Raw genomic sequence first — 14821 nt, forward strand, 5'->3', positions numbered from 1 at the left:
TAAAGTCAGGCAAAATGGCAGCTAATCTAGCCTCACTCGCGAAGCGATATCATCTATGCGCAAACGCTCTGTAGCGTGAACGAATCCCGTATGTTCACTAGTTTGCGTCTGTTCTTCCACTTCAGAAGCTTAAAGTAGAGGTTAGGAGTTCGAATCTCGCCATAATTCTGGATGTATATCAATGATGTCCTTCTCTAAATTGTACTGCTTGACAAGGGTTTAAAAGGTAATTGAGCACAAAAGCCTGCATGTATGTGTAGCAATAAAAATGCAAGGGGGACCTCCCTGACCGAGTGGTATCATTCACCAAACACTGTGCGAAGCGCTGAGGTGGCGGGTTCGAATCCGTCGTAAGATTGGATGTATTCAGTGTGATGTCCTTCTCCGAGTTGTTCTATCTCTCTTTCAACTTCACAAAAAATTATAAGTTTAAATTGAACACACAAGCCTTCAAATATATGTAATTTCAATTAAGCAATAAAATACAAGGTCTTAAAAGTCGTCCTTGCAATGAGCATACAAGCCTTCATATATGAGTGACAATAAATAAAGTCCCGTAGTGAACTAATCATTAAGACACGGTTCCCAGCAGATCACCAAAGTCAAGCATCACTGCCTGCGGTCAGTGTTCGGGTGGGTGACCACTTTTATAAGTCTTCGTAGGGACCGAGGGTTTGCGGTATTTGTCCTCGTATAACTGTTCTACCCTAAAGTGCTCGATTTCCCGTGCAGGTCGTCGGGCTACCGAAGTGGGGGTGCCATCCCCTGTTGCAGAGGATCAAAATTGAGAAGGCATGTCTTCAGATCATCTTCAGGGATGCTTCCCAGATCGTCGCCAATAACCCATTGTGCAGCTCTAGTGCGACTTAAATGAACAAGGACCAGAAGAGGACAATAAATAAAGGCACCTAATGAGTGATCTTCATGACCTAGAGGTATAATACTTCCACCAAACAATCTAAAACGTGTTGGTAATAGGTTCAAATAGCTCAGTAATCTATTTTTTTACATTTCCATAACTTCTGCTTCATTTGAGATAGTCAAAAATGAGAATTTAATATAGTTTGATATTTTTTACATAATTGTAAAAAAAAGGTATTCTTGTACCTGAATGCATCTACCCAGCGCCTATACACCTGGTAATACTTAAATAAGTAAAGCAAGAGAAAGTGGTAATACTTTTATTTTGAAAGCATTGTTCTTATGAAACATTTTAAAATTTACTTAGTGTTTTTTTTCTTCTTAATAACACCAAAGATCTGATTCAGACAAATTGACAAGATCTTTTCCATTCAATTGTTTTGGTTCACCGCATGAACCCCAAGTGTTCCTCGGAAAGCGTTGTGCAAACAACCATTTCATTCTGCAATCACATCTTAATGCATTACCTACAGAATAAAAAGTGAAACATGAATAGGGATATTCCGTATTTACTACCCTTAATATCTATTTTTGAAGTCTATTTTTAAAATTTACGGCATTAGAATCTATTAGTTAAGAATTAAAAATTATTTGAGTGAGATAGAAAAAAATAAAAAAAATAGCTGTCTAAATCCGACGAAACATAATTGAGGTTGGGTTGTTAGTGAAACCACTAAAAATGATTTATTTATCATATGAAACTAAATGGTAATACTGGTTTTCGATGATTAAGTGGTTTTTTTTATTCGTCAGCTTAATAAAAAGAACTCTTTTCATTAAAATATAAAATTTTGACATTTTATATGTAAGTTTAGAAGATTTCATTTTTCGCTACTAAAAGATCAGCGAGTGATGAGTTAAGATCATCATATAATTTGTAAGGCATATTTTAAAAGATAGTCACATTTTAAAACGATTACATGCGTCAAACTTTTTTTTCAGAATGGCGTTTTTTCTTTACAAATATAAAAAATGATATTTAAGTTTATTTTTTCTCGAAAGGTAACTTAACATTCATTTTCAGAATCGTTCTCAAATACAAAAATCGTCTACAAAAAATATGCACTTTTCTACAAAAACGTCAAGTGATGGACCATTTATAACTGCAGATATTATCATTAATATCTATTCTTGTAGTAGCTGTTTCAAATTTTCACGGTCACAAGACCTTAGTGCGCCAATAAAAGCTTTCTTGTTCACAGCTATTTGACTCACTAAGAAATAATTTTTCTATTTTTCTTTTTGAAATTTAAACTTAATTCGGGTAGAGATTTTAAGTTAAACTCCCCTTTACTCGGCAAAGATTCAAACTGATCGCGTAAAGTGGAGAAATGAGAAATGGATGCGAAGCAGCGAGCAGAAATAAACAGACATGATACCATAAAAACAAACGGAGCGAGATCTTATTCTTGTGACCACCAGAGACTCGCATTATTAAAATATCGGTGAGAGTACTTAGCAGAATACGCTTCGTTCAAAGGTACTCGTGGCCTGAAAGAGATTTCACTGTGAGCACGTGTGGCAGTCTAAGTGTTGAAGTAATTCTCTGGTAACATTATCATGTAATATTCTGATGTAAAAATATGATCTTTGAAAAAAATGACTTACCATTACTTTGCCTCAAGCATTACATTTCAAACAGAATTAGTTTAGTTAAAAATTGAAAAAGTATGTGAACATACCGCCTACATCAATCTTGTTTAAGTTCTTCCATATGGGAGCAAACAGAGCCTGGTCAAGTGTTAAGAATTCATTTCCAGCCAAAACAACAGATATCAGACTTGGCATGTTTGTAAAAAAATCGGATGGTAGGGATGAAATTTTGTTGTAGCTGAAAGTAAAATTCACATGGGGAGCGTTATCTTTAGTGCAAACACATGATAGGGTGTATAAATTTTTCCCCTTGAAATTTCAAACTTTCAAGTCGATATAAAATTGTCCATGTAATCACACATTTACCAAAAGTTTTTTTAGTCTAAATGAGAAATATTAGGTCTTCTAAAATTGGCTTAGCATTCCTTTTTTGGTTCAAATACGTAACTTTAATTTTTAAAAAAAATTCCAAGTATAAAGCAAATTTCAGTTTAGGATTTTTGAAACATACAATTAAAGTTCTAAATGCTAACCATCCTGCCTATTTTTTTGGTGATATACAGAATTAAGTAATTTGTTCACCAGTTACAAAGCTCATGCAAAAACTGTCATGGACCAAGAAAATATAGTTTGATTGCAAAGTGAAAAAATAAGAAATTGAATAAGAATTTGATGTTCAAAAAAATGGTCGGGAATGTCTTCTCGATAAGAAATATGTGACCGAAAAAATGCGTGTAAACCTTAAAAACTAAGATGTCTTAAAATTTCTTTTATTCTCCAGGATTTAATTGAATGTATCATTTGCTATTACAAGAGCCAGATAAAGATATGCTGAGCTAGACTCAAATTAGAAAAATCTAATGGAGAAGGAAACTTTGACTTACGAAAAACTAATGATAACTTACTAGCAATTTTACTAAAAAAAAAAGCAGATTCACAGTCACAATTAGAAAATTTAGAATCCAGAGCCAGGAGTGACTTTTCAAAAGCGAACAAGATTTCAAACTTACAATATTATATGAATATAAAAAAAAATTGCTGGTATATACAGCGCCATCTATTTCCTTAATAATTGATAATGATCATTGAAAGAAAAAAAGTATTTTTGTATAAAATATTTTAGAACATCTGCAAAGAGACTATTTCATCTGTCAAATGTGTCATTTCAGACTCGAATATTTCTTTGACATCCATTTCCAAGTGCATCCCTGTCTTTCAAAAAGTGCATTTCATTCAACAAGTGTCACACAAGATATTTTGTTTATTCCAAAATCTGAAAGATAGTATTCTTTTCATTTGTGATTATGGATTGAATTGCAAATATCCTGAATTATAATAAATTCAGTTTATTTGAAGTAAACAATTGCTGTAATTTAAAAATAGCTTTTATTGTATAGTTCAACTATTTTTAGCGTTTTTTGTTAATATAAGGAGCTTCATTTTTTGCAAAAATATTAAATTTCTCAATTGAAACATTTTTAACTTATTGCCAATGCTTAAATTATAAATCAAAACGCATTTTGGCCATTGGCAATAATTTTAGGTAATTTCTTATGAATTCTCTATTTTATGTGCAATATATTTCTTGTAATTTCTTCCAAATTTAGACAACTACTACTGGAATTATTAAAATAAGACACATTTCAGTGATAGCGAATCAGTGTCCAGCTTTTTCTCGTGAAATAGTTTCATGTTATTTTGTTCAAATGCTGATCATTACTCAAATTATAGCAAAAAATGACGCTCATTTTGGCGATTTAAATTCTATAACGAAGATTTCTTGTTAGTTCTTAAATAGTTGTGCGTATTGTTTCTTGTGATTTCAACCAAACTAGAACACCACACACGAAGTTAACAATTAAAATGAAACTAAAAACTGTCATTAAAAACCACCGTTGAACTTCGTTATGAAATATAAAATGGCTTAAGGATCTTTCCATTTTGACTAACATCACGTTTTCTGATTTTTTTTACATGTTTATTTACTGAAATATAAATAAATAAATCCCATTCTTGAACATATATTTATGAATATTTTTATTTTATAACAGTTATTGAACAGTCTACCCAATTTTGGCTTCACGACTACTATTGTTCAACTCCTTAGCCTTGTAATTTTGAACCCACTTCAGAAGACAAGGGAACTCCTGGATCAAGTATTGGGATAAATTTGCTGTCGTGGAGAACTTTTCGATGTAACTACCCGCATGAGCGTTACATGGAGATCACGAAAACCTCCCATGATTAGCCTGACGAAAAGGGACTTTAACCCATGATCCGTCTACTAGAGAGGATATTTTACGTCAGCACTGTGGTCTGTGCAAGCCGGGTGCGGAATTCGTATTGACCAGCCATCTCTGGCATTCGAGCTCGATTCACCTAATTGGAAGGCGAACGTCCAATCCCTTCAGCCATCACGGCTCTTTAACATTTTTATTTTTATTTTTGTAACCGTCGTTGAACAGCCGACCCAATCTTGGGCTTACAATTACTAATGTTCAACTCCGCAGCCTAGTAATTTTGAACCAATCCAGCTGACAAGGAAACTCCTGGATCAGTACTCCCAGAGATATGATTTGTTATGGGAACATGGAGGACTTTGAGACTCGACAGATTTAACGTCCACCAGTCACCATTCGAACCAGTTTTCGGCCAGCGAGGATCGGACCCACTACCTCTTGAACATGGGCCCATTGCTGTACCAACCAGGCTATCCCGGCCCTCTTGACCATTTATAGTGTGAATGATGATTATATATCCAACTGAAACAAAAATGAGAAATTGTTTTAGCAGTTTAGATCAACGTTTTCAGTTTTTTTTCGCCCACGGAACCTTAACTTTATATAGAAAATTTATTAAGGTAATTGTGAACGTTATAACCTAAAGGTTTTTAAGTATTTAGTTAGAGGAAGAAGCATGAATTTATTATTAATAAACTTAAGATAGGTGTTATGTCAGTTAAATTTGCAGTCCTTGTGCTATATCTACTCTAATTATGAATTTGTTATTGGAGGATGTTTCTAATAATAGTCTTTAAACTGGTCTCTATTTCCATCTGCAGTCAAGAAGGCTCCGGTGTTTTCAATCTTTCCTTCATGAGTATTCATTAGATTTCGATAACGTTTTTATCTTTACTTCGATTAATTATTGCATGAAAACCTAAGTACAGTACGCGAGTAAATAAACGTTCCACCCAGTTTTTTTACCAGATATGTTATTACCAAATAGTAGGGTAATTTTACCAGAATTACCAGTCTTAATTTTTCAACCCACTGAAATTAATCACTTTGAATAGAATATTCTGACGACGAATGAGTTGTACCGTGCACGAAATAAGAAACGGACCACCCTGAATAACTTTTGATTTAATGATCTGATCTTCAGGTTTTTGGACTGAATCTTGTACGTTTGAGCTTGGGATCTCAAAAATGCTAATTAATTAAGTTAATGCTAATTTAGTTTTTTTATGTTAGTTATGCTAATTAAAATATTTTAAGTTACGAAATCCGATACAAAAACCTACATTGCGCAAAAAACGGACCATCCTGAATAACTTTTGATCTAATGATCGGATCTTCACTTTCTAGGACTCACTCGTAATGGTTCAAGGGGTAACTTTAAATAGGCGAATCAATAAACGCAGAAGATAATTTAAATTACAAAATCGGACACAAAAACGTACTTTCTCTAAATAAACATAACTTTTTTTCGACGGATTCAGAATTCTGACCCCCAAAATATAGGCGATATGGGGAATATTGTCGGTCGGTTAATATGAGTAGTTCGGTCAGGAGAGGGGTCTAAGGTTTGGATCCTAAAATATCAATTAAATTTTTTGAGTATTTGGCTATATCTCGGGAAATTTTTAAGTGTATTGAAAAATTTTTGCACACAATTATAAAAATTTTTTGTCCAAAAATAATTCTGTGGAAAAAATAAATTTTAGCAAACATTGTGTTTTTTCATTATTTTATTATGTAATAATCGAAAAATTTTGGAATGTAAGCTATGCAATTCTCTGCATCATTTTAAAGTACGTAATTTTAAATGACAAAATGCGAAATCGGAACGCGAGAAATCGAATTTTAAATATACTTTTTTAAAATTAGATTTCACATGAGTTATTCGACTGATTTTGCTCAAATTTTGTATTTTGCCATTTTAAATTACGAAAATTGTAGAATGAGAATTTATAAACTATAATTTACTTTAGTGAGTCATATCTGATTAACATTCAAAATTATGAATTATGAATTTCTTTTTTGAAAACATACTTATTACAGCATATTTTGCAATAAAAAAATAAGTATTCTTTTAACATCTTTGAACTCTATTTTAATCTAATAAGGTGTAAGGTACCTTTAATATAGTGTAAAAATTTTCATACCGCACAGTTAAAAATTTTTATTATTATTATTTGATAAAATAATAAAAAATATTTACAAAAATTTGTTTTCTGCATGGAATTATTTTTAAACAAGCGAATTTTATAATTTTGGGCAAAACATTTTTTCAATTAGCTAAAAACGTTCTCAAGATATAGCGAAATACGCAAAAAATTTAATCAACATTGAGAAGTTTAAACTTTGAACTCTTCAATGTTATTATTCAGAGAAAGTACGTTTTTATGTCCGATTTCGTAGCCTAAAGTTTCGTTTGCACTAATTAATTAACAAATTTGAAGTCACCCTTTCGAACCATTAACAATAAATTTTGGAACGTGAGATTTCAATCATTAGATCAAAATTTATTTAGGGGGGTCAGATTTCTCGGCCTCATTAGTTTAGACTAGAAAACTAAATTATGCATTATGAGTGGTGATTACAAAACACCGTGTGCATCAAGAGTATTCATTATAGAGAAGAGCACCTAGTCTAAACTACTTACCTCAATATAATTTGAGCTAACTTGTTGGCTGGATTTGGAAACATACTCCTCGTCATATTACCAATCAAATTGTATTTAAGTGAAAGCGTTTCAAGATAATGAAACGTAGAAAATGCATTTTCACTGATGTACGAAATTTGGTCTTGGGTCAACATCAGTTTCGTCAGGTTCAACCCAGCAATCCCTTTCACTTCGTCATCAATGGCCATCATTCCAGTCTTTAACGTCGTCAATTCCCTCAGAGCCTCCAGATTCCTCAATTGATACCAATCCAGTCCATTGAGCACTGTACACTCCTGAATAATCAGAGTTTTCAAGCTTTTCTCGAGTCCAACCAGAGCCGTGTCAGAATCACTCAGAGACATTATCGTCGAGTTATCAATCACCAACCTCTCGAAGGCAAGTCCATCAAAAAGACCACTAGGCAAATATAAAATGTTCGAATTTAATATGTGCAACGCGCGGATTGGAGTAATTGATGTTCGAATGTTGTAGATGGATGTTCTGAAAGTGTCGACGTTGTCGACATTAGTGCAATCAATGGTGGAACTATGGAAACCGATCCGCGTGCATTTGCAAGGTGGTACTTCCTCGTCTGGACAACCAGCTGTCCATCCAATAGTCAGTAGCAAAAGATAAAAAAGAACCATTATTACAGTGTATGTCTGAATAACTATATAGAGGTTTTTTACAGAAGAAGGGTTTTACTTAAAAGTGTTATCAAAAACAAAATTTTGATAGATTTCAGTAACAGATGGCTTTTTTCCCTTTCTTTATCGATTGTTTAATAGTATGATCTTTTGACACCTTATCTTTTCTTTATTTGCCTCCTCAACAGAAAATGTATCTTGAAGATCAAACTAAATTTTTTGCTTAAAAATTTTACTATTTGTCTAGCTAGAATTAATATCAGTATCATTTTTATTTTGAGAATTTTAAGAACGGGAAAAAATTTTAAAATTTAAATAAAAACAATATTTTCCTTAATGTTAATAATAAACGTATAACAATGAATTTCCGAAAGTGAATAAGTATTACATAAAATTTAAAAAATATTTCGCTTTAGTACTGAAAAAGTAAACTAAATTAAGTTAACTTCACTAAAATATTTCAAAATGTATAAGAATTACATTCTTAATTTCGGAGCGAAATAATACCTAAAATAATGGAAATAACTAAATTTTGTATCTCGCATAGTCAGCAAATTAAGAAATACACTAAAAAAACACATTGATCTAATCACATGATTTTTCACGTACTACTGAGCAATGCTAGCTTTCCAAGAGGTCAATGACTAATATATTGTATCTCACATAAAATATAAATAATTCAATCATTCTTCTGGTCTTCACTACTGAAGTTTAAAAGAATGGAGCAAAAAAATATTTTATAGTTCCGAATTTCTATTTTACAGCCATAAGTCATAAAAAGATGAACAAAATATGAACTATACTCCCAAGGAGCTGATAATTTTAGAGGTTTTAACTAAGTTAAATAATAAAAATAACTAAAATATTAAATTGCTCCCAAAGTATGAACAAACTCGCATAGCGTTATATTAGGGTCTATTTAAATACAATGAATAGATTTAATAATAAAGAGGTTAAATCAAATAAGGGAAAATATTAATGATTAATAAAACTATTTTGTATTTCAAATCATTATAATTAGGAGAATTTCTTCAAATTCGTTTTATTTATTCTTGAGATTCGACAAATGTGCTGAAAGTAAAATTAACATTAACGAACTTAATTTTTCAGCAGCTGCACTAACTAAAACTACTGTGGGAAAATTTTTCACATCGCAATTTTTCTCACGTACAAATTTTTCACATAGCTGTCACAAAAAAATTATTTTTCTTTCAAGAAATTATGTTTTAGTTCTGTACTCAAAATTTAATTTATATTCCTCACTTAATTAAACAGCATATTTGGAAATATTAAAATACCTTTCATAAATTATCTAATAATTAAAATTTAGCAAAAATAGCAATAAGATGTGTTAAGATTACATCTGCAGCATTATCAGTTATGGCATTATTTAACTAAGAGTTTCCTAGTATTGTACGAATTGAATATTATACTATCGATGATAGGAAGATAAATAAAAAATTTCTAAAAAATCAAAGTTTTACTGAAGCTAAAAAATTAATTGTTTGGCGTGCAGCAGAGATTATCATAGTAATCAAACAACAATAATATACGTATAATGCAAAAATCTGAATTCGTGAAAATTATTTAAACTCAAAAAAAAGCTATTTAAAATTAAAAACAATGAATCTTTATATTAAAAAAGACTGCTGGTTTGCTAAAAGAACAAGATGGGATTTACCCAATAATAAACTCACGCACGCATAAATGCAAAAGAAAATTCTTGTTACAGATTTATTTTCAAATTATTTTCTTACACATTTATAGTCAGTGAGGAGCTTTATTAATTATAAAAATAGGTGTAAAATAATCCTAAATATATAGTTTGAAAGTTAATGGTTCTAAATTTAAGAGAGGGTCAATTAATTTATGAATACCACAAACCAAAATGCAGATTCTCTCAATAGTATAGTCTTGATAGTCTTAATTGAGAAAACATATGTATTACTTGAAATGTTTGTATATTCTGAAATAAAATGATTCTTTATGAAAAAGAAAATTCATAAAACTTTGAAATCAACTTGTTATTCATTTACTTAAAACCAAATCATTTCCTTACATCTAAAGAAAACAATCATCCGCACCAAAGATAGCAATAAGCAATTAAGGTATTATTTAACAATGTGTTACCTAGTATCGTATGAATTGAATATGATACTATCGATGATAAGACGATAAGTATTTCTAAAAAGTCAAAGCTTTACTGAAACTGAAATATTTATTATTTGGCATGCATCAGAGATTATCATAATAAGCAGGCAACAATAATCTAATATACAGGGTGTCCCAAAAGGTCGTTTACAAACTTAACATGCTGGTCTGTCATATCATGATATAGGTAGTTTGAGAGTTTTATTTGTAAAGTTTTCGCTCTCACCTGTAAACAATTATAAATGCAACCTAATTTATTCTTGACCCGAAAAGTTCTCCTCAGAGAAATTTATTTCATTGTCAGTAGGTAATTATTTTCTAAGTTGAATATGAAAGCACAAAAAGTAAGGAGGCTAACGTCTATCTATCATAGAAAACTAGAAATTTTTTTTTCATGAAATTTATGTTTTGAAGCGAGAAATGAAGATGATTGCCAAAAAAATAATGGGAGTTGGGAAGTAATAGAAAAATAGTATCAAGAAATAAATGAATGCATGCATTAAAAATATTGAACATCTAACAAATACGAAAATTAATTCTTCTTGAGGATCTCTTTTTAACTGCCTGTGAAATGATTTTTCAAATTTTCCATTATTGATACGTATCATTCTAAAAAATGCATTATACTTTGATATAAATTTGACAAAATCGCATTATATTAGAAAACTGATCATTTATTAGATTAGACGGTATTATTTTATGAACAGTAACATAAAGAACATAAAAGAGAAACCGCTCTTTTGATATAATATTTAGCATGGTAATGATTTTTTTTTGTAACACATACACATCTCTTGGTACACGTACACATCACGACGCCGTTTGCTTGATAGCTCAATTTTCCGACAGGTTTGTTTGTCTGACAACTCAGCAAGAACTCCGGTCAACAAAAATTATAGAAAATCTTGACTGATTGTCAAGTATAGTTTCTCTCAAGATTGCATAATAATATGACTGAATAACTGAGAAGTTATCATAATCAAGTAGCGAAAAGTGAAATAAAAAAATATTTGAAAAACACAAAATAAATACGTAAATAAATGTATAAATAAAATAGAAAAATTAAAAAATAAATTTAAAAAAGTTTAAAAAAATGAATGGAATAAAATAAAAAATTCAAAAAAAGGAATTTTAAAAAGAAAAAGAATAAAAAATTAAACCATAAAATAGAGAAGAAAAAAAAAACATTTAATGCTGCTATGAATCTTGCAATCTTTGAATCTTTTACTAGAAAACAGAGGGAAATGTTACTATCCCCATAAACAGTCAATAAATTGCCCTTTAATTTTTTTGCCATAAGTAGCCCAGCACTATAGAAAAAGTAAGAAACATTTCACTTTCGTTGTAGAAAATCCATGCATATATTCTTACATTCTAAGCATATTCATACATCCATGCAGATTCTTACATTCTTCATGCATATTACCTTACGTTTGCACTGGTGGTCAAATGTGTAAGAAATTAAGAGAATTTGCAGACTCGGTTGATTATCTTNCAAATAACAACAACTACTAATAACAATAACTAAATAAACAACAACTAAATTCCATTCGTTTAGCATTGCGTCATATGTTGTTCCTACTAAATCGAAGTAGTTGTGTTTTTTTCATATTATACCCAATTGAGTAATTTTTTCTATGTGTTATTTTTAATTCTTATCAGACGACAAATCCGGCCCCTAAACGGATACCTTGTCTATAAATTATTTTAAAGTGCTCCTTTCTAATTGAAGTAAATTAATAATCTAAGATGCGAATGGGCTAATGTTAGTCACTCTAAAAATATTAAGGATATTATTATACTTAAAAAAAGAATTTCACTCTCTCGAAAGAATTATTTTATCATTTCTCATTAGTTCCATTTTATTAATAAAAATAAGAATAAAACTACAAAATAGAAGTCATGTATAGTTTTTTGACTTAGTCATGTATAATCACATTTATTGAGTTTAAACGCTGTAATTTTAACTGCATATTTGGAAAACAAATTTTGAGCAAAATTGCAGTTTACCATAACATGTTTTTCCACATCATGTTTGAGCATGAAGCCAAGCATTTTTAAAATGTCAATTACGATACCCAAATACATTTGATACGATATATTTGGTAACCAAATTTGAAAAATATTTCATTTAGATTTTTTATATTTTGATATACGTTTGTATTGTGTACTAAAGCATGAAATTCATACACAGAAATTTTGAAAAATTTTTTTTAATTGAAGAGTGGTGAGGAGAGGTTAATTCTAATTGAAAATCACTGTTTTTTTGAAAGCGCATAACTTTATCAGAACTTAGTTTTCTTTATTTGTTTCTAGTATTTGTAAATGATGAATCTTGGGAATAGATTAAGGATTAGACATAAATGAAAATTATTAAATTATTTACAACCAATATTGTTCGCATTGCAACCAATTTTTAAAATATGATCAAAAATGCAATATTTTTAATAATGGTAATATTTTTTTAAAATTTAGTTGAAAAATATTAAATAATAATACTTTGAACCAACAGTGCATAATTCATTCTTAAAACTTATGTGTCGAAAACATTTTTGCAAATTGTCAAGCAAACAAGACTGAACCGTTGTGGTTCACGTGATAAAGAGTTTCCTTCCCAATGAGGTTAGCCAAGATCGAATCCCAGTAATAGCTGATTGAAACGAATTCTGGCCCGGCTTCGCAAAGACCACAGTGCTGATATAAAATAATCTCAGTGGAGAACGGATAGCAGGTTAGAATCCCCTTACCTTCGGTCTTAGCATGGGAGTTTTTGTGGTTTTCTTCTCCTTGTAATGCAAATGCGGGTTAGTGTCATAAAATCTGCACGAAGGCTATTTTTTCCCAATGTGTGATTCAGTAGCTTCCTTGTCTTCTGCGCTGTGTTCAAAAGTTATAAATTAACATATAAAGTGAATTTGAATGAACCGCTACGACTTAGGAGATAGGGGGCTTGCTTTTCAATAAGGAGAACCATGTTCGAAAACCAGGAATTACTGATCAATTCGAATTTTGCTACCAGATCGAAGTAGCTATAGTGCTTGCGTAAAATATCTCCTGCTATAGACGAATAAATCTCCTTGCCTTCGAGCTAATCATGAGATGTGTTCGTGGTTTACAACTCCATGTAACGCAAAAGCAGTTAAGTTTCATCAAAAAACAGTGCAACAGAGATTTTACTTTATTTTACAACCGTAGTTGATCTGTAAACATTCATCTGAATTTACGACTATCAATACTCAACTCGGTAGCCTTGTCATTTTGAATCCAACCCAGAAGACATGGGAACACCTGGATCAATCATTGAGACAAACTAGCCTTCGTGGCGAACTTTTTGATGGAAAATAAAATTAAAGAAGCAAAAACATATTAAAAAACTGGAAAAAAAATAAAGAGAAAGCACGTTTTGAGTTATAAGGCAAAACTGGAGGTCTCGACTAATAGATAAATCGACTGGTAATAATTAATAGATATTGACTAATAAATAACTGATTTTTCATATTTCCATAACTTCTGCTGGATTTAAGATAGTCACAAATGGGAATTTAAGTAGTTATTCTTGTACCGTAACACATCAACCCAGTGCCTATACACCAGATTATGCCTAAAAATGTAAAACACAAGAAAGTGGTAATACTTTTATTTTATTTTAAAAGCACATCTATACATTGTTCTTATGAAACATTTTAAAATTTACTTGATTTTTTTTTCGTCTTCTTAGTAGCACCAAAGCTCTGATTCAGACAAATTGACAAGATCTTTTCCATTCAATTGTTTCGGTTCATCGCACGAACCCCAAGTGTTCCTCGGAAAGCTTTGTGCCAACAACCATTTCATTCTACAATCACATCTTAATGCATTACCTACGGAATGAAAAGTGAAACATGAATAAGGGTATTGACTATTTACTACCCTTAATATCTATTTTTGAAGTCCATTTTAAAATTTGCCCATTCGAATCTATTAGTTAAGGATTAAAAGTTATTTAAGTGAGAAAGAAAAATATTAAAAAAATAGCCGTCTAAATCCGACGAAATATTATTGAGGTTGGATTGTTAGTGAAACTACTAAAAACAATTTATTTAGTGTAGGAATTTAAAAGGTAATACTGGTTTGCGATAATTAACTGTTTTTTTTTAATATTTGTCAGCTTTAAAAAAATCTCTTTTCATCTATATATATAAAAATCTCTTGTCACAGTTTTAGTGTTTGTACTCCTCCGAAACGGCCAGACCGATTTTGATGAAATTTTTTATGTATATTCAGTAGGTCTGAGAATAGGTTTATAACTAATTTTTTTTCATTTTTTGGACAGATTTAACGTATATTTTAAATATATCTTTATTTAATCGTATTCGGATCCAAACTAGACATAGAAACATAATAAATCAAAAATAATATTCACGCACGTTGCAACAAGTCATATTAAACTCTAATACTTATGCATGCCCTTAAAAGAAGAGCATCAAATATATTTGCAAGTATGTGAATAAAGGCAATGATATAGCAGTATTTCGAGTTGAAAATACCAATGTGACTGCTCTTCCAGTGAATAACAACGACGAAATAACGCTGTACCAAATAGGCCGGTACATCAGCTCCAATGAAGCTGTTTGGCGTAT

The 14821-nt window shown here is 30.8% G+C and overlaps 2 protein-coding genes across 2 annotated transcripts in view; both read right to left on the reverse strand.

Moving 5' to 3' along the window:
- Positions 1 to 1166: 1166 nt before the first annotated feature.
- Positions 1167 to 8107, reverse strand: LOC107439098 (leucine-rich repeat and immunoglobulin-like domain-containing nogo receptor-interacting protein 3). The gene is made up of 3 exons (XM_043047332.2): positions 7402 to 8107; positions 2604 to 2752; positions 1167 to 1388 (listed from the first exon to the last, which is right to left on the reverse strand). Exons 1-3 carry the CDS (start codon positions 8049 to 8051, stop codon positions 1243 to 1245), a joined length of 945 nt encoding a protein of 314 aa, XP_042903266.1. The 5' UTR covers positions 8052 to 8107; the 3' UTR covers positions 1167 to 1242.
- A 5716-nt stretch (positions 8108 to 13823) lies between these two features.
- The window catches only part of LOC107439099 (carboxypeptidase N subunit 2), a 13249-nt gene continuing 12251 nt past the window's right edge, over positions 13824 to 14821 (reverse strand). Inside the window, exon 3 of the mRNA XM_016051577.4 lies at positions 13824 to 14062. Within this exon, the coding sequence (XP_015907063.2) occupies positions 13917 to 14062 (146 nt within the window). The 3' untranslated portion in view covers positions 13824 to 13916. The remainder of the gene's footprint in view (positions 14063 to 14821) is intronic.

Source organism: Parasteatoda tepidariorum, chromosome 5 (assembly GCF_043381705.1).
Source record: "Parasteatoda tepidariorum isolate YZ-2023 chromosome 5, CAS_Ptep_4.0, whole genome shotgun sequence".
In the NCBI taxonomy this organism is placed as follows: domain Eukaryota; kingdom Metazoa; phylum Arthropoda; class Arachnida; order Araneae; family Theridiidae; genus Parasteatoda; species Parasteatoda tepidariorum.

Coding starts and splice junctions, on each gene's coding strand:
- LOC107439098 (XM_043047332.2), bottom strand. CDS start 8,051: ATGGTTCTTTTTTATCTTTTGCTACTGACTATTGGATGGACAGCTGGT. Junction 2,753..7,401: donor TTAGCTCAAATTATATTGAG/GTAAGTAGTTTA, acceptor TTTTACTTTCAG/CTACAACAAAATTTCATCCC. Junction 1,389..2,603: donor AAACAAGATTGATGTAGGCG/GTATGTTCACAT, acceptor TTTATTCTGTAG/GTAATGCATTAAGATGTGAT.